Source organism: Bombus huntii, chromosome 14 (assembly GCF_024542735.1).
Source record: "Bombus huntii isolate Logan2020A chromosome 14, iyBomHunt1.1, whole genome shotgun sequence".
Classification (NCBI taxonomy): domain Eukaryota; kingdom Metazoa; phylum Arthropoda; class Insecta; order Hymenoptera; family Apidae; genus Bombus; species Bombus huntii.
In genome coordinates this window covers 5,589,485-5,607,988 of record NC_066251.1, presented here as the reverse complement: position 1 = coordinate 5,607,988, position 18,504 = coordinate 5,589,485, and the positions used below count along the sequence as shown (strand labels likewise).

General features: G+C 38.0%; 1 protein-coding gene across 4 annotated transcripts in view; it reads right to left on the bottom strand.

The window, feature by feature from the left end:
* LOC126873107 (uncharacterized) overlaps nucleotides 1-18,504 on the bottom strand; it is a 183,877-nt gene that overhangs the window by 134,567 nt on the left and 30,806 nt on the right. For all 4 annotated transcript variants that reach the window (XM_050633638.1, XM_050633639.1, XM_050633637.1 and 1 more), the window contains one exon: nucleotides 9,216-9,352. In XM_050633638.1, the coding sequence (XP_050489595.1) occupies nucleotides 9,216-9,352 (137 nt within the window). The remainder of the gene's footprint in view (nucleotides 1-9,215; nucleotides 9,353-18,504) is intronic.

The window sequence follows — 18,504 nt, the reverse complement described above, 5'->3', positions numbered from 1 at the left end:
CCACTCTCTTTTTCTTCTTTCTTCATTCCTATCTCTGCCTATCCTGCTTTCCTATCTTTTCTCCTCCCTTTTTTCCTCTCCCCTTTGCTTATGTATCCTTTTTATAAAAATGACATTTTTACACTACATGAAAGTACTTTCTTTTTTCATATGCACTATAAATATTGGAATACCAATATTTGTCTACCCTTCCGAGAAAAAAGGAAAAATAAGCAGGACTCGGATTAGTCTGGCGTGATACGACCGTGAAAATCCGTAAATACCGAAAACTACCCTCGTGCGAGTGAAAAAGACTCTTAACATTCGTCCCAAAACTGCTGTCTATTTTCTCCAATCCTATTCATCGGAGAGAACACAGACCTGTAGAATCGATACTCGAGAATAGTTTTTTATTTGCCAGGGGTAAATCGTGACAGACGCGAAACAGGTTCATCGTGCACAGCATAGCCGAGCTTATTTCCAATTTCATGAATCGCGGCGAGTCGCTCCCTTCGAATGAAACTATCCCAAGAAATTCTCTCGCATGGTCGCTCTAGTTTCAGATAAAGGCGATCCACGAAGGTCAAACGAAACGAGCATACACACACGTCGTGTAAAACGTGATGTGTTGAGCCGAAATTTTCACGGTATTAAATCGCGTATCCGGTTATCATAAACCACGCTGCCATAGATTTTGAACAATATCGTTCGGAATTATTGGAAACGAATGGCTCTGAATATTTCGAATCGCGCATCTTCGACCGACAGTCAGCGGTTTTCACGCACCAGCGCAGAGCCATTCTTTCCCGCGTTATTCTTCGCCTGATAGCCGCGTTAGGCAAATTTTTATTCGCGTAACAGAGTAAAAATCCTCGTTCTTACTCCTTGACGGAATTTCGCTCGGCTCTAACGAATAAATATGCAATCAGTTAGGAATGTACTCGAGCAAAGAATTATCCGCCTAAGAGAAACTTATTGGAATCGGAATTTATTCTAAAAATGTATTTTACTTTGTATCGTATCGACGATGAAAAATATATTCTTCGTCGTCCAACGGTCGTAATATCCATTTTTCGCGATCGTCTTACTCCTCGAACGTTAAATCAGAAAATTTAACAGATAGTAGCTACGAATATCTCGGTCGAGCATTTATTCAAAACAACTCGAATTATGGCCAGCTCTGCTTCAGAGTTCAGGGTCTGCCCTCTTGTTAACTTGAACTTCCCATTTATAAAGAACACGGAGAATCACAGAATAACGTTCTATTATCGAGAAACATCGAATTTTACGAATACGACAAACCATTTACGTGATGGCACTTCGCGGAATTCGTAATCGGCTTTCCGATCGAGAAATCGACTTGGGAATTACACACCTCGCGAATGATCGTATCGGCAAGTAATAATAATATCGTTTCTGGTTTCGAGATAACGCGAACTTATACCTTACGTTTTCATTTTTCCATCATTTTTAATGGTTAACCACGCGTACGTACATTGGTTTTCACATGGAGGTCAGATTGCCGATATCGGATTCAGAATATCTAAACTATGAACGTTCTTATTGTTATGAAAAATTCAAATATGCTGAAACGTGTGCAGGATATGTCATCAGCTGTAGTAAAAGTCTTCCACGAATATCTACGACAGTCATTTCTACTGACCATTTGCACGGTGGAGTTTCGTTTATGCGAAATGATCTTTACTGACAATTATTTGAACTGGTAATAACCGAGTTACACGTTTAGAAGTTACAACAATGATACGATTTTTAATTATACGAACGCGTATGCAGGAATCGTACGTGCTCGTGTGTTTCGTCTAACGAATGAAAATTGTGTCATCAAAAAGATAAATTATACTGTATAAGGTTTTTTGATAAGGCTTTTTTTATGTTTGTAAGATTTTTAGGGTTCGTACGAATACGTGACGAATTCTCTCTATTTCTAAGGACTTACGTTTAATGTATTTTATAATTAATACGACGATGTAAGAACGTTTTGTTAACGATTTGCCATTATTAATGGCACTGTTATATACGACACTATTTTAAAAAGAGCAGTGTGTGTTTGTTTTCTAAGCTGACATGTAATTTAATGCAATTTATGTTCAAGTTTTCGTTCAGCCTCGGATATCCCAGCGTCTTTCTTTTATCGAAACTCGTAGCAGCAACCGATAGGGGTAGCAAGCCGGCCTCTATTATCCGAACTTATCGGTTATCCGAAATATTTTATCCGACTGGTTCGGATAAACTAACAACTACCGTATGTTTCTAAATACGTTGGGATTAAAGCAGCAATATGTCGAAAATAAATAAGTACGTGTAATTATTCGTGTGTCTTGATAAAAGTAAATAAGATTATCAGAAAGATTTGTATGTTTTCAATAGATTGCGAAAACAGAAGATCTCGTAACAGTAAAACTAACTTGTTTCTCGTTAAGGGGACTAAAAATTTGTTTTCCTTTATACGAGGGTCGTGCAGAAAGTAATATTCGTTTTGACGTAACAACAATAGAAATACATTTTAAAGGGATTTCTTTGTTTGTAGCTTCCTATGTATATAGCCAGATATTTTCCAATAAAACCAGCGCCTCTATTTGACCGCTTATCGTAACGCGAAACGAGTTTCTGTCTACCTTTCACATAGACTTGAGCCGCGAGTTCGCACGACCATCGTTTCACAAATCGTTTCAATTTTAAATCGTCGTTTCCCGCGAAGTGTTATCCACCCAAGAACTCTTTCAGTTTTCCAAAGAAGAAAAAATCCAGCAATCCGAATCGATCGCTGCTAATGAAATCGCGGACACGTTTGTTCGGGTCCTGCGGAACGAGGAATGAGCGACCAGAAAGATTACGATCAAATACGAGTTTCTCGACCAGATTATTCAATTCCCGTATCCATCGTCTTACAAATGATGCCAGCCATAATCTTGTTATCGTAAATTCCCGTAATTCGACGATGAATCCCTTTTGGACGAACGTTTTCGGCATACGAAAAGCGTAAAAGGACGAAAGATCTCGCTTTGTCATCGGCGAGATTTTCAATTCGCATCGTCATTTTAAACGAATGAAGCTTCAACGATATTAATTATCTAAACGCGAAATTTGGCATAATTTATCTCGACACACGAACGAAGTTGCACGATCTTTTAAACGAGTATTACTTTCTGGACGATCCTGGTATATTAAATAGTATTACTCCTCTATGGATTAAAGAATAAGAGCTGTACAAAAAATCGTACGGTTTCATCCTGCGATAGCGCGAATTAGTCCTTCCAAGCCTGGTACCGACTTTCCTTCGATTAAATGCATTAACGACAGACGAAGAATCACGTCGAAATTCCAACGAAGACGACCAGACTATAATTTACTTAACACTCTCTTTTTTCCTCATCTGACAAAGTGCTTGCGGAACTGCGAGGAGACGATCGCTATTCGGGTTAATTAGTAATCGGGGCCATGACGTCGTTTAGAGAGGATGGGAATAAAGTAGCGACGTGGATATGCGCGTCACGGAATTTCCATGTTTTCTTTCCCAGTAGAGAGGTGGACGAATGTTCCTCCATTGCGAACGAAATGGCTACAACTGCTTTTTTCCATTACAATTACAGTGAACAGTTAGTTAAATTCCGTCACTTGTTAGAGTTAAAGATAAATGTAAATTAAGAGAAAAACCAGAACGATTTTTTATATATGGAAATTCTGAGAATTTTCTCTGGTTTGCATCAGTATTCAGCGGAGTACATCCTAGTTGATGCAAAGCTAATAAAAGAAGTGCAGTAGCTTGCAGACAAGAAAAGTTTCTTGGTAAATATCACGAGATCTTTTCCTTGAAGCCTTTGTACGGTTCTCTTGAAAGTGGTGGAAACTCTGTACGAATTACGATAGAATTTCCCAACAATTTATTGCATGGCTGCATCCTGCACCCGTTCTAATTCTAGCAAATCTTCTTCAACTTGATACTCTGATATATACCTTTGGTGCAAAATTATACTGGATTTTATATTAAGATTTATACTTGTAGTATAAAGGTACACGAGAGCCCATGTGTTCCAGTGACTGTGAAAATGATTTCTAAGTCAGATATTTTTCACGCAAAAATTCTTGCATATTAAATGTTGTAATGTAGATTGATGTAATATAAAATGAATTAAAAATGCAACTTCTTTAAAGTTTAGACTTATATCAGTTTCATCATTATCAGCATAAATAAAGATTTATGGTACAAGAATAAAAGTTCCAAGTTTGGTTAGAAAGATAATGGACATTTTTAATGGAAACTCGAGATTTAAGCTTATAAGGACACGACAGGATTTAAGCTTTTACTGCAAGATAATCAAGAACTAAAACTTCCAATTAGAAGGATATGAGAATTAACAGAATGAAAATGACTCCTATCAAATCTAACCAGAATTGCTGCTACTAATTCTACAAAACTTCTGCCAATTTAACATGCACTCGGACAGGATTTAAACTTTTACTGCAAGATAATCAAAAACTAAAACATTCAATTAGAAAGACATAAATATTATCAGAACGTAAATGACTCCTATCAAATCTAACCAGAATTGCTGCTACTAATTCTACAAAACCTCTGTCGATTTAACATGCACTCGGACAGGACTTAAACTTTCACTGCGAGATAATGAAGAACTCAAACTTCCAATTAGAAATATATAAAAATTAACAGAAGGAAAATGATTGTTATAAAACCTGATCAAAATTGCTGCTACTAATTCTACAAAACCTCTGTCGATTTAACATGCACTCGGACAGGATTTAAACTTTCACTGCGAGATAATGAAGATCTCAAACTTCCAATTAGAAATATATAAAAATTAACAGAAGGAAAATGATTTTTATAAAATCTAACCAGAATTGCTGCTACTAATTCTACAAAACCTCTGTCGATTTAACATGCACTCGGACAGGACTTAAACTTTCACTGCGAGATAATGAAGAACTCAAACTTCCAATTAGAAATATATAAAAATTAACAGAAGGAAAATGATTGTTATAAAACCTGACCAAAATTGCTGCTACTAATTCTACGAAACCTGTGTCGATTAACTACGATACCCGACATACATATTTATATCTTCATTTGGGAACAGCGACAGCGTCAACTTTCGACTTGGGAGATGCGAATATTCGATCTATATCATCAGTTCGCTTAACATATTTTCCATCCGATGTGCCAATTTCAGAATCGCGTCTGCCATAGCACGCGGTGCGATTACATCGGTGCGCCTCGATCTAAAATGTCCGTGGTTATCAAAATTCACGACAGCCACTTACATCGAACGCGAATCGACGTGGGAGAGCGTGGAATTTTCGAGCGAATCTAACAGTAAAAGCTTGGCAACCGATTGAAACGGTTCGTTGGTACCTGATGCTGATTAAATTTCGAAGTTTAGATTAGCACGAAGGTACAAAGCCGACGTTGCTACTCTCCGTAGCTAACGTACATTTGCATGTTTGACTGAGAACCGCAGACTAACCATGCCGCTTCAGGTTACTTCAATTATCGGGCAAACTTTCGCAAAATTTCCAACCGATTATGCCATTCGTTCGACGTGTAGAATCAACGTTTGTTGTTAATTGTAACGATCACGTTAGTTACTGTACCCTAACATTCATCGTCGAAGTGATCAATAAATTAAATGCGACAGAAAAAGACATCCGCTAATCGTTCTTCGCTGTCATTTTTTACGCCCAATGCCGAATCAGTCCGTTTTCTCGAATTTTTCACGAAGGTTTAGAAGATTCGCTATCCATTTAGCAAATAATGCTGTAACACGTTAATTGTAAAAATTGTGAGAACAACAGGTACGAATTACTTCGAACATCAAGACTATGAATTTTTTCCTGATATTCGTCATTGAAAAGTAAAGTGAATTCGAGGATAGAAAGAGAAGCGTAGAAACAGTTTATCGTTGCTTCTGCGACGAGTTTCAATCCTTCGCAATATTTCATAAAAACACGAAATTCTCTCGCCAATTTGATTTGTTTGGCGCGCGAAAAGAATATCAAAATATCAGGTATACGATTGATTAAAAAATACCTGAACTACGAATATTACTGTGATATTCGCTATCAAAATGAGTAAATTGTCTTTCCATCAGAGCCATTTTCATCGACGAATGATAAACTAAATTCTGCAACTTCGCGTAGGAATCGCGTTGCGTTTCGATCTTCACAGGGAACCGGAAAATAAAGGAAACAGCAAGAAACTAGGTCGATTTATGCGGTTTTTCCTATTCGTATTCAAACGCGAGCAAGCTACGCGATCGTGCGTATTCATTTAATTAAAGTAAAGTTCCTGGACAGAATGGCCCTCGAATTACAGCAGAGACGCGAAATGTTTGCCAAGTCTTTGCGCGCACGTCTGTAGACCCGGTTCATGAATATTCAGAATGCTGCGACCAAGAATTATTAATATCACGAACAAACAGAAAATGTCAGGCTTTCGAAGAGCCTCTACTGTTTGGTAATTTTATAGAAGGGGGCGAGAATTCGGCGAGTTAGCGGCGTGAATAATGGAACCCAAAATTTGGCCGAACCTCGTTTCAAAAACGAGCAGCTTCTTGTTAAAGTATCACTCGCTCTGTGATCAAGCGTCTTGTAACGAACGCACACAGCAATCGCTAATTTTCAGAGCAACGCGTCGGGCTTTAACAGCGTGTAATCAAATCTGTACTACCGAGTTATCCCTATGGGATTAGATAACCCGGTACGGTGTAAGACAGAAGCCAAGAATGTAGAGAGCATTCGACAGCGCGCGCAGCAAATACTATATCTTCTATCTTGTCATCCGCACAAGCAGCGCTACACGATTATTCATCGAGCAAAATTCTAGCATACGTCTGATGCTGAAATTTACACAGATCACCTGACACCTAACTGTATCTAATTTACTTAATTAAAGCGGCGTCAGAATTTCATGAGCTATACACTACATACAAAACAGAATGCACCATAGAACACATATGTATACATACATGTACGTATGTATAAGCCACACGCACGAACAGGATAATATGTATGAGAAAAATGCCAGAAGAATATTCTATTTTGTACTGGAGCAAAGATACGGATAATCAACGTTTAAAGCAATGGTTAAAATACAGTTTTGTAAATTGTCTGAAGAATTTTAAATGGACCACTGTGAAATAAAAATAATCCACGGTCGAAGTAACAGCGTAAATGTAATTTTAGAAAGCGTGTGAAGACTTTTAACGTACGAATCGTCACCCGTATGAAATAAAAATAATCGATAACCAAAGTAATAGGCAAAACAGAATTTTGGAATGCGTCTGATGATTTTGACGGATGAATCGTCGTCCTTATAAATCTTGACGGAACATGCTGCAAAAATACTAACGCAAGGATGAACGGCTTACGGTGAATTAGGGAGTCATGCGAGTTTACAAGCTCATTAAGATTTCCTATCGAGAGTAGTTGGGAATTAGTTGACGACTACGTAGTTCCCTTTGACAGTCGATAAGCACGAGATAATTGAAACGAACATATTGCACCCTTATGCAAACCTCTCGCCAAGGGACGTTTTCGAGAACTTCGCTACTCTGATCAATTACCGGATAACGATTCGCTATTACGCTCATCGATGAAAGCAACAGCAGACTTTTGCACGTAACGAACGAACGAACGCGTTTCGTTGCTATGTAGTTTTGCACAATCGCTCGATCTATACTTTTCTAACTTTATTTCTGTTTTATTATAGATTTGTTATTTCGTAAAATACTTTATAACGTGATATACCGAATAGAACACTAAACCTAATTAATACGGTAAATATTGTAAAATAAAAGAAGAAATATTGTATCGTAAAAAGTTTCTGAGCGGTATATGGAACTTCTAAGAAGAATAATAGTAACGCTAAACCTAATAATTAATATCAAATAAATACTAAATAAAACACTAGGTAAACAGTAAATTTTAAAAGCCGAATAAATATTTAAACCTAATTTCCGATACAAAATAAATACTAAATAAAATTTATTACAATCTCTTATTATAAACCAATAGGTCTTTTAATATGTATCAGGCAGAAAACCCTGGATATCTACATGCCGAGAAGATTTCGTTTCGTTTCGTTCCGTTTCTTTACCGTTTCGTTCGAAACTCTTCAAACTTAGTGAATCCGCGTATTATTTTACGTTCCATTGGACAGCATTTCTTCGCGAAAAAAAAAAGATAAAAAAACAACAAGGCAAAATCTCCTCGGCTAACTAGCCGCCGGTTTCCGCGAAACTTTCCTTCGCTTCGCCCGCTATTTCCCTCCGCGGTATCATCCAACTTTCAAGAAAACGACACCCCATTTCACCGCCCACACGATTCTCCACCACCATTTTGCCACGCCGCCAATGTGATTCAGCTTTTCATGGTAACTTGTTCGGTACGGCCGTACCAGCAGGTAACTCCGGTGTACAACTGCGACGAGACAAAGCGAATTGTCTCATAAATAATTCTCGAGGCAAGAACAGCTTTTCCGGAAACTGGCCGAACTCGAATTGATTTTCGTCCAGAGACGGACTATTACAGAAAGAACGTGTAATAAAACGGAACCGGACGTTAGAGGGTTGCGGAGGATCGATTAAACTGGATGTTGCGCTTTGTTTCAGTTTCTTCTCCCGATGGCTCCTCTTTCCTTTTATCGAAATTTCTCCGAAAATTCAAGAGAGAACTTTACGTGGTCGATTAAATTAAAAAACGCGCCGTTTTATTTCCCGCGATCTCTCGTTCCTTGCGAAATACCTGGGAAATTTTTGTACGGTAGATTGAATTAAATTTGGCTTTTTAACTTTTCTCTCGTGATTCCTAGTTTTCCTTTTTTTTTAATCAAAATATCTCGTATCTGGAAGAGAATTTCCAATTATGAATATCAAGTTGAATAATTTGCATTTTTACTTCTCCCTTCTTGTTCGTTCTATCGAATGTTTTCATAAAATTTTTACAGTCCCGAATTTTATGCAATCTAAATTAATTTGCTATCCTTACTTTCCTCTTATAATCCATTATCTCGTTCTAACGAAATTTCTTTCAAATTTTCAAGAAGAATACTGCGAGCTTCCTCGCTTTTTCCTTTCTCTTATTGAAAAATTTAATTCTCCAATCACGCGCTGTCGTCTTGTTCGCACGTTCCCGTTCTCGTATCATAATATTTTGCTGAAACAATTAGAAAGCCATAGACGAAATGAAAATAAAGCACTCGCCTTTTCTCCTTTCGCTGTTGCTTCTTCTTCTTGAAGGCTTTCTTCACCCGCAAAAGCAGAAAAGCGGCGCGATCGATGGTCAGGCCCGGTGAAGCCTTGTCGCCGCTCGACATCCTGCGTCCTAGTCCTCCCAACACCTGCCCAAAATCAGAGAATCCTTCTTTTAATAGTCATCAATAATTATCCATCCGCGAGACAGTTAGCAACGAAAGAAAGAAAGAGGTCGATTTGTCGAGCCTATCGTTATTCTGCCAATTCCACGGGTTCAATTCCAAGAATTTAAACCATCGAAGCAATCGCTCCTCTTTAAAATTAAGATATCGTGGTAATAGCAGCTACAGTTAACGTTATTTCAAGATGATACTAAGTCTGAGAGGAAATAATATCGCCATTTCCTTCGCTTATATTCTTTTCACTTTTACAAAGTAAACGAACGAATAGGAGGAAATGAAATAGATCCTCCTCGTTACTTTAATCCACGATCCTTCGTATTAACTCGTTCCGTTTGTCTTCTAATCATGATCGCGCCATGGTTCACAGCTCACCCGCTAATCACGCGCCGCTCCGTTTTATCGAAATCACTTTAGAGCACGCTATGACTCGCGATCGTTATGCAAACATTACCTAATCTTCGATGTGAACGCGAAAATGTTCTTTTAAATAATGGTTTCTTCCAAGTTAGTTAACTGTTTCTGACGAGTATACTCGTCACGAAGAAATGGCAATATTTTGTGTCACGACGAGCCCTGTTAGTAATAAAATAAAAAAATGAAAAAATGAAATGTCATTTCGTTACATCATTCTATATTATAACAGCTGTGTTTCACGAGCGTACTCGTCGTTGTTTATTTTTCGCGACACGCTACCGAAATTCGAAAAATTTCAGTAAGCGCAGTTACGTAATCAATTTGATCTGTGAACGGTTTAATTATCAACAATTTCCTCGAATCACTTCTGATAAACTTTTAATAGAACGCACCAGGGATTAACGTAGACAATATACATTCACAAGGAATGTTTAAACTTTGAAACTACCGTGTTCCGTCGTTGCCCCGCGATCTTTACGCAAACAAAACCTGAAGGAAATGTTCTCAGTTCGGAAACATTGATGCCTAAACAGGGAAACAATTCTCAGGGCGTTCCTTTAATTATTTCGGTGAAACTTTTAATAAAATATAGCCAGAATTATCGTGGAAAATATATCGGAAATTCACAAAGAGTTTTCCAACTGCAATGTTTTTCCATTGCATCGCGTTGCGAAAAAAAGAAAAAGGAACAAAGTGAATCGGAAAAAGACACAAAGCGGTCGAATTTTAAGAGAAATGACGAAACGTATCTGAATTGAACACACGGTGAAAAGAAGCGTTTTCGAAGTGTTGGAAAAATATTTTTTGAAGTGAGAAAGTAATTACGCGGTTTCCCGACCAAGCCCGGATCAAACTCATTTCCATTTATTCGTTTTCACGTCAACCGCATTACATGTCTCGCCGGCTGGGTGTCTGTTGTATTTTAATGAAACGTTCAAACGAATTACACGTATTCTGGCGTTTCGTCGTTGTACAAAATTTCATCGCCGTGTTTCTCTTAATTAGCAGGAATACACCGTCTAGCGAAATATTACGGTGGCGCGTACGAAACGTCGCTTTTTTAAACTTTCAAATTAACACGAGGAAACCATACCATAAATTTTGCCCGTTGCTCGATCGTTAGAAGCTGCGCCAGTCGTACGTCATGAAGAAACATGGAAATAAAATGGTTAAAATTTCGTGCTTTGTAGTCATGGATTATTTGTGACTCGTAAAGAGACTTTCAAAAATGTATCGAGAGTATGAATTGAATAATTGAAAGAGCGTGCGTGGGATAATCGGTTCGTGGAATGCAAGATCGATAATTTTCTATCGGAGGACAAGTCATGAGAAAGAACAACGACGACGTTCCATGCGAGACTTAACTGTAAACAATAAGAGAGATGATATCTCGAACGCAAATAGGAAAAGTAAAGACGATAAACAAACACGAACAAAAATTAACAGAAGCTTCGTACGGAGCGAAGATAATAACAGTCAAAACGAATTGAAATAGGAAAATTATGGATTACAACACGAAACTCTTATCGTTTCTTCGCTCTTCCAAACACTGGGACGATCTTTTGTAACGATCAAATTGGATTAGAATAATAAGATTATAAACGAAGTATTCAAAGAATTTTTTAGCTAATGACTGAAACTAAAAAATTGTTGATAGGAGTACACGGAATTATACGAGAATTATTTTAACCCTCCACTGATATCGTTATATCATAGATGACCATAACGCTTTAGGTCAGGATGTTTAATTAAATTTGTACTCTGTATTTAGCGGTGACGACCACTAATAATCTCTGTCGCGTGATATACGGAATACAAAATTCAATTGAATATTCTACGTAAATATATTAGGTATGATCATTGAGAGTTAATTATACACGTATACACGATATTCCAAAGGATCCATACGCGTGTTTAAAGCGTTTTATCGAAATATACGGCATTTTATATGCACCAGTTTAACGCATTACCAGCAGAACAATTGTCGTGACGGATCAGCAAAGTGATCCGGTTTCTCCGCATCCTAGTTCGATCAGGTCTTTAAATCCTCCCCTTGCAGACGTCGATTAATCCCTCTATCAACCGTGAACACCGATAACGGTTCGTAAACCTAGCGTAAACCTTGGCTCGAAGACAATACTCTCTGTTCAGCTTGTCTGCCATAAGAAGAATAGATTTCTTGCCTGAAAAAATCCACTGTTCGTCAGATTGAACGGCGATGGACGCAACAGTATTTGGAAGAAAATAATCAAAAAACTTGCATTCGTTACGAGCGCAACTTTATCCGATGTGAAACGTTATTTTAGATTACGATCGCTGGACTTTAGGATCGAAAGGGGATTTACGTAAATTCACATTTTTACGAACACGAGTAAAACAGCCGGGTCCGCGCAGAGATCCCCGTTTCATTTGCATAATATACGCGTCCTATGTACTTAAACGTTTTTAAAATTCATCCATAAAACACATAAAAGTGCAAAGTCTAGCGGCCATTATCCTGTGAAATCGTAAATAACGGAAGTTGGATTCTCAGCTTGGTATCAGGGTTTTAGGTCATCAACGTTTACCAAGAGGCTTTTTACTGCCGAAATGTTATTTATGGCTTTACCGACCACGATATATTTTCGCTGACGGGTCTGTGCAAATGGCCCCTCGCGAGAAACGCTTGTCATTTTATACAATACGAACCGAATATAAAACATTCGACGCGTAAAACAATGTCGATGAGACGCGGCAGCGTTGGCAAAAATGATGCTGATTTATTATTAAAACCGTGGCACGTGTGATTTACGCTGCACGGCCGCCGATCAATTTTCGTCCATTCCGCTCGAATATAAACGAGACGCGCGAAATGAACGCCGAGACGCTTTTAGCATATCCTCCACCCTTGACCGTTTCCTCCTCTTTCCCCATTCAGGCTGAAATCACTTCCGGCCTCTTACAGCTAGAGGAGAAAGTCATCCAGTGCCGAGCAAAGCTAGTTCTCGCTTCTAACGTTAAATATTAACAGTGTAAATATTCTTACTCGCATAAAGAAATAAATAAAACTGTCATGTGTATGATATTTCGCGAGCATGTTGTTTACCAAGGCTTTTATTTTAGTCGGTGCAATTAAAAAGCATTAGTATGTAAAAAATTGTTTTTTACAACTTCTTTCTCAGCTAATTAAGTATAATTCCGTTTGTGGATCTAAATTTTAAACAAAAACGTTCCAGCGTAATCTTTAAATATCGTTTGACTAACATATCTCCTTTGTACGTCTTTAACGTCCTTTTACAAATACTTTTACTAACATTCTTTTAGCTAATATCACAAACTACTGACTAGATAATTAGGCGATAAGTAGCGAATAATGAACACTTAAATTCAATCTTAGAACAATAATTATCCTTCGTTATACGATTATTCTTTTAACTATAAATTCTAGAATTTGGATTTCACCGTCTTTGGTCCTAGTTATAGCAAAAAGGAAGAAGACGCTTCTTCGGAACAGATTCGAAAAAGAGAAATAAACCGGTCGGATCAATCTACAAGAGATTGGTAGATTTTTTCGCAAGTAACGGCCATTCGACGTACACTAGTCAAGATCGGAGGTTATTTCGTTGAACGTATTAACGTGGGTGTGACAATCTGGCGATGTAACTAGCGAAGAATCTGCAGCTTCTATGGTAATGGAATTAAAGGGGCACGGTCGACTGCGTTAATTCCAGGAAATAGATGGATCACCAAAGCAATATGCCACGAGGATTTGTTCGCGGCAGGCTTGTTAGTGGATCGATCGGATTATCGATCGACGAGGGTCGTTTAGATCGCGTGGCCGATTCCAAACGATCTCCACGATGGGAAACCGAAATACCGCGACAAGAGCTGTTATCACCTGTATACACTGCGAAATATTCCAACTATTGACGTTCTCTTACGTTGCGAAATCCTTCGTTAATCGAGTTTGCTTGCTTGATTCCCGAACGTTGTTATGTGAAATGCCAGGAGAAATGATTACCTATTATTGGCTAATATTCTATCCTCCGTTTTCTTTTCTAGTTCTTTTTTCTTCGCTAATTTTAACCAGCTTAGCTGTTTCTGACGAGTATACTCGTCACGAAGAGATGACAATATTTTGTTTTTTAACCAATATACTTGACGTGCGTAAAAAGTAATTACAATTTGCTGTTTAAGTCACAAGTTAGTAATTGCAGTAATAAAATTAAAGAACAGTCGTTTCGTTACAACTTAATTCTATATTATAACAGCCATACATATTCTGTGTTTAACGAGTATACTCGTCATCGTTTACCTTCTGCGATACGTTTTAAGTACACACTTTACAAAGAAGTCGCAGCAGCCAACGGTTTAATAAAGGACTAAGTAAATCGAAATGTTTCTCCTTATCGCGTGATAAGATCTTCTATCGTGCTCATAGTTTGCCATAATCTAGCTTCGATATTTTCAACCTCTTTTCATGCTTGTTCTTATACATGTTTTTTATACTTCAATTAAACGATATGTAAATCGCTTGATACTTGTTTTTCAACGATCTTCTACGTTAACGTTCAATGATACTGTTACGTATCACTTTGAGAATTGGATTAAATTTGATTAAAATATAGACCGGATTATAATCCTCTTAATTCGTCCTTACGTTGAATTCAAGATTCGGTTGAGAAACTAGTTGCGAGGTTCAACGTTCCTTACATTCTTATCTTCGATAAAAATAAAGCGGCGTAAAGGCGAAGTGTTAGGTTCTCACGCTAATGGAACTATTCTCGTTTGGAGGCTGCAAGATAGAGATAGAGGCATTTGGAGATCTACTTCGGGATTTGAACCCGGATATTCTTCCCAACGATGCCATTCGCCTTTCCTATCGAGATCTCATTCGAGCTATGCGTTCACCGTTCCCCTGTACATTTTCGTCTTGTGTCAATCCACTGTTTCTATGTGTGTGCGTGTGTGTGTGTATGAAAGCTTCCATCCAGATCTCGTGTAAAATCTTTTACCACCAAAAGCCTGGTTCATGGGTCAAACTAGGACGGCTGAAAATTCCCCAGAATCATCCCACGATTCTACAAACTTTTCTCACTTTCTTTTCTTTCCACCATTTTTGCCACTTATTCTTCATTTCAGATATTTAATTTCTACTTAATCATCCCTTCATTCCAACTGACTTTCCCTTCTCTTGCTTCTGACGTCTTCTATTTATTCTTAATTTTCATACTAGTAAATAAATAAATATCAATAAAAATAAATGCAAGTTTTAGTATTCAATATTTTATAATATCAAAGTTATCTCCAAAGTTATCCTTCGATTGCAAAAGTTCTCCCTGTTTGTGTCTTTTTCTTTCTTTCATTCATCCATAACGCGCGCGTCAACCTTTAATTCTTCATGGTTTATCACATGCAAATCTGAGAACTTACTCCCCGAGTTTACTTCCAGCTTTCTTCGTTCCTTTCGTTTATCTATGCTTCGATCGTCAATCCTGAAATTTGCATGTTCTACGACACGTACTTTCCATGAATCATCCGCCAATTCCATAAGCATCCTCTATCATCTTCTTCCCTTCTATCGTTCCGCCTATTTACTCTTTAGTACCAGTCTCCAATTTCTCATACCTTATTATCTACATGCAACTCTAAATAACAACTTCCTGATTCCACAACTTTCTCCCTTTCTTCTCCCCTTTCTTTCGTTTATCCTTGATTCGATCGTCAATCTTCGACTTTGCATGTTCCACGACACGTATTTTCCATGGTTCGCCCCTGAAATCCGAAATCCTCCCCCATATCTTCTTTCCTTCTATCGTTCTGTCCACTTATTCTCTGGCGACGATCTCCAACTTTTCATACTTTATCACATGCAACTCTAAGAAATTACTTCCTGATTCCATAACTTTCCTCCTTTTCTTTCTCTTTCTTTCATTTATCTTTGATTCGATCGTCGATCTTCAATCTTGCACGTTGCACAACACAACATTTCCACGAATCGTCCCTCAATTTCGTACGTTCATATTTTCTTCCTTTCCATCGTTCTGCCCATTTATTCTTTAACGTCGATCTTCAATTTCTCCCTGTTTATTATCTACACGCAACTCTAAGGACTCGCTTCCTGACTCCCAAACTTCCCTCATTTTGTCTTCCAATCTCTCGTTTGTAATTAATTCGATCGTCGGTCATTTCAATTTTGCATGTTCCGCAACATGTAATTTCCACGAATCGTTTCTCGAATGCATTTCTTTCCTCCTTCTCTGCCTCTTATCTCCCCCATTTATTTTTGGCTGGAACGTCAACCTTCGATTTCTCATGTTCTATAATAGGCCCCATTTTCTAATTAATTAATAAACGAGAAAGAAAAAGCCGATTGTAAACAACGATGATCATTGATCGTCCGAAGGCTGATAGAGCAATGAAAAATTCATTTTCTTAGAGTGGAATTAGCAGTCGCGTTACTTCTGCCCGCCATCCAGTGCATTATGCATCCGACTATACGACACGCAACTGACCAGCCGGCCAGGCAGTTTGTTTTATTCCTGAAAAATCCTATTTGCAAACACGACGAGACTGACGTGCCTGGTTTTTTTAACGGGACAACATGCTTCGTTATTTTCCAGTGGTATGGGCAGAAAACGCCACGTCGAATATAACAATTGTTTTATCCCAAGACTTTAGAAAATTCGTGAAACAACTTAATCACAGAATTACGATAATATTGACTTTCTGACTAAAATAAGATTAATACACACTGACGAAGTTACAGAATAATTTTACGATTTGAGAGATAATTACGATAAAATTGACTTTCACGGATTAATCGGCAATGGCAAAGTCGTCGTTGATTAATTCTTTGTTTATTTTCCATGTCATTTTCACAATTCTTTCGCTTTCAAAAAATCTGCAAAGTCTCTCCGATACTTTCTCAAGCCTCTATTACACGTTGTAAAAGCAACATTTTTTTTACAGATTTTTCAGGACAAATGGGAATTCGCTTGGTAGATTTCACGAGTGAAATTTCATCACTCGCCGCGTAAACGACTCAGGTTGCGGATGTGTTGAGTCACGCAACTCTCACATTCCGCACACAGAAGCTTCCAAAAACGACGTAGAATGCTAAACAGTTAAAAATCCCTGGTGAAATTTTAGGTACCTGATTGCAACGTTTGAGAGACTTCTCCTCCACTTGATTTCCATTAGTTTCTACTCACAAAGGATGCACAATGTGTAGCAAAGTTCTGTGTTAGTTCAACAGTATCGTATGGGATGCAACAGTAAATTGAACGACACAGCCGAGAGAAGTAAGTTAGCGTGGCGTAACTAACACGTACGGTTAAACGTGTACTACATTACGAAGACGAAGAAGGTACGCTTCAGAGATCAATAAGATCGGCAAAAAAGAAAGAAATGCTAATTAACATCGTTCTGTACCATCATTGTTCTATTTAACATTATCCATTCTCCTCCGCGAACATTTCGAGAGGAAACTTTATTCGTTGATGATGAATTTCCAGGAACGTGAATATCGAAACGATGTAAAATAATATTTGCATCGGAACACGCAATATTCCTTTTACAGTTCATATTTTTGTTATTCGTAAGGAATTTTAATCGCTATCGTTCTGATCCAAACTTCCTTTTTCTTTTTTCTTCCATTTGACAATACATATCGCTCGCAAATATTGGAAAATTACATCTAACCCAAAACGTCAAATTTCCAGGAAGATGAAAATTAATAACCGGAAAAGAAAGGAAGCGGAGTAATTTCTGTATCGAAACACACACACACGCGCGCGTATTGCCCTCAACGTCCGGGATATTTTCCATCGACAAATATAACTGGTTTATTCAAGCAGAGTAAACGAACGAATCTTTTTTCCAAAAACTAATTCTCGATGGAAAAAAAAAAACTTTCTTTCGCTTGGTAAAATCAGCGCTCGTTCGAATCGTCGATCTTTAGATCGCCACGGATTCGTCCGGTATATTTAATTATCGTTTCGTTTGCCTTCAGGAGAACTGGCGATTTTATTTACGCTGTGCGCTGCGCTGGAACAGAAACGGGTGAAAAAAATCCGCGCATTGTTGAAAGAACCGTAATCGAAACTGTCAAACTTGACCAAACATCAGCCAAAATGCTAGCGAAAATCTAAATAGCTTAATCAAATTAGACGACGCCCACACTGAAAGTTTTTGTCCCGTGCGTGCAACGTTTATGCGAAAAATCTGGAACGTTGTTCGAAACGCTGGCATATTAAAGAAGTTGAGAGAAATTTGTTCGCAGCTGCACGTATCGCGGTAGAAAGTTTCGATTACGACGAATGTCGTTCGAGAGCTCGGTTATAGAATTCAAGTTTTTACTAGTGTTCTTTGTTGAAAAAGTCCCGTAACCCTGATCTGTTCGACGAAAGGTGAGATTACCCTTCATAAGGCGAATCCTTGAAAGAAACTCGAAGGCCTGTAGAACCGTGAATATCTCTGAACCGCTTTAAGCCCGAACACTCGAGTAATTGGTATTTACATAGTTCAAAGAAACGGAGATCGATCTTGGAGAAGTTTCGCAATATTCTTTTATTCTTCTAGGTCGAACGACAGCCTTGACGAATTACGAATATTACAGATTACGAAGAATGTTCAAAGGATATGCAAATATTACAGTGTACGATGAAAGAAATATCGTGCAACGACGAGTATAAAGCACGGAATGAGCAATATTTTACGGA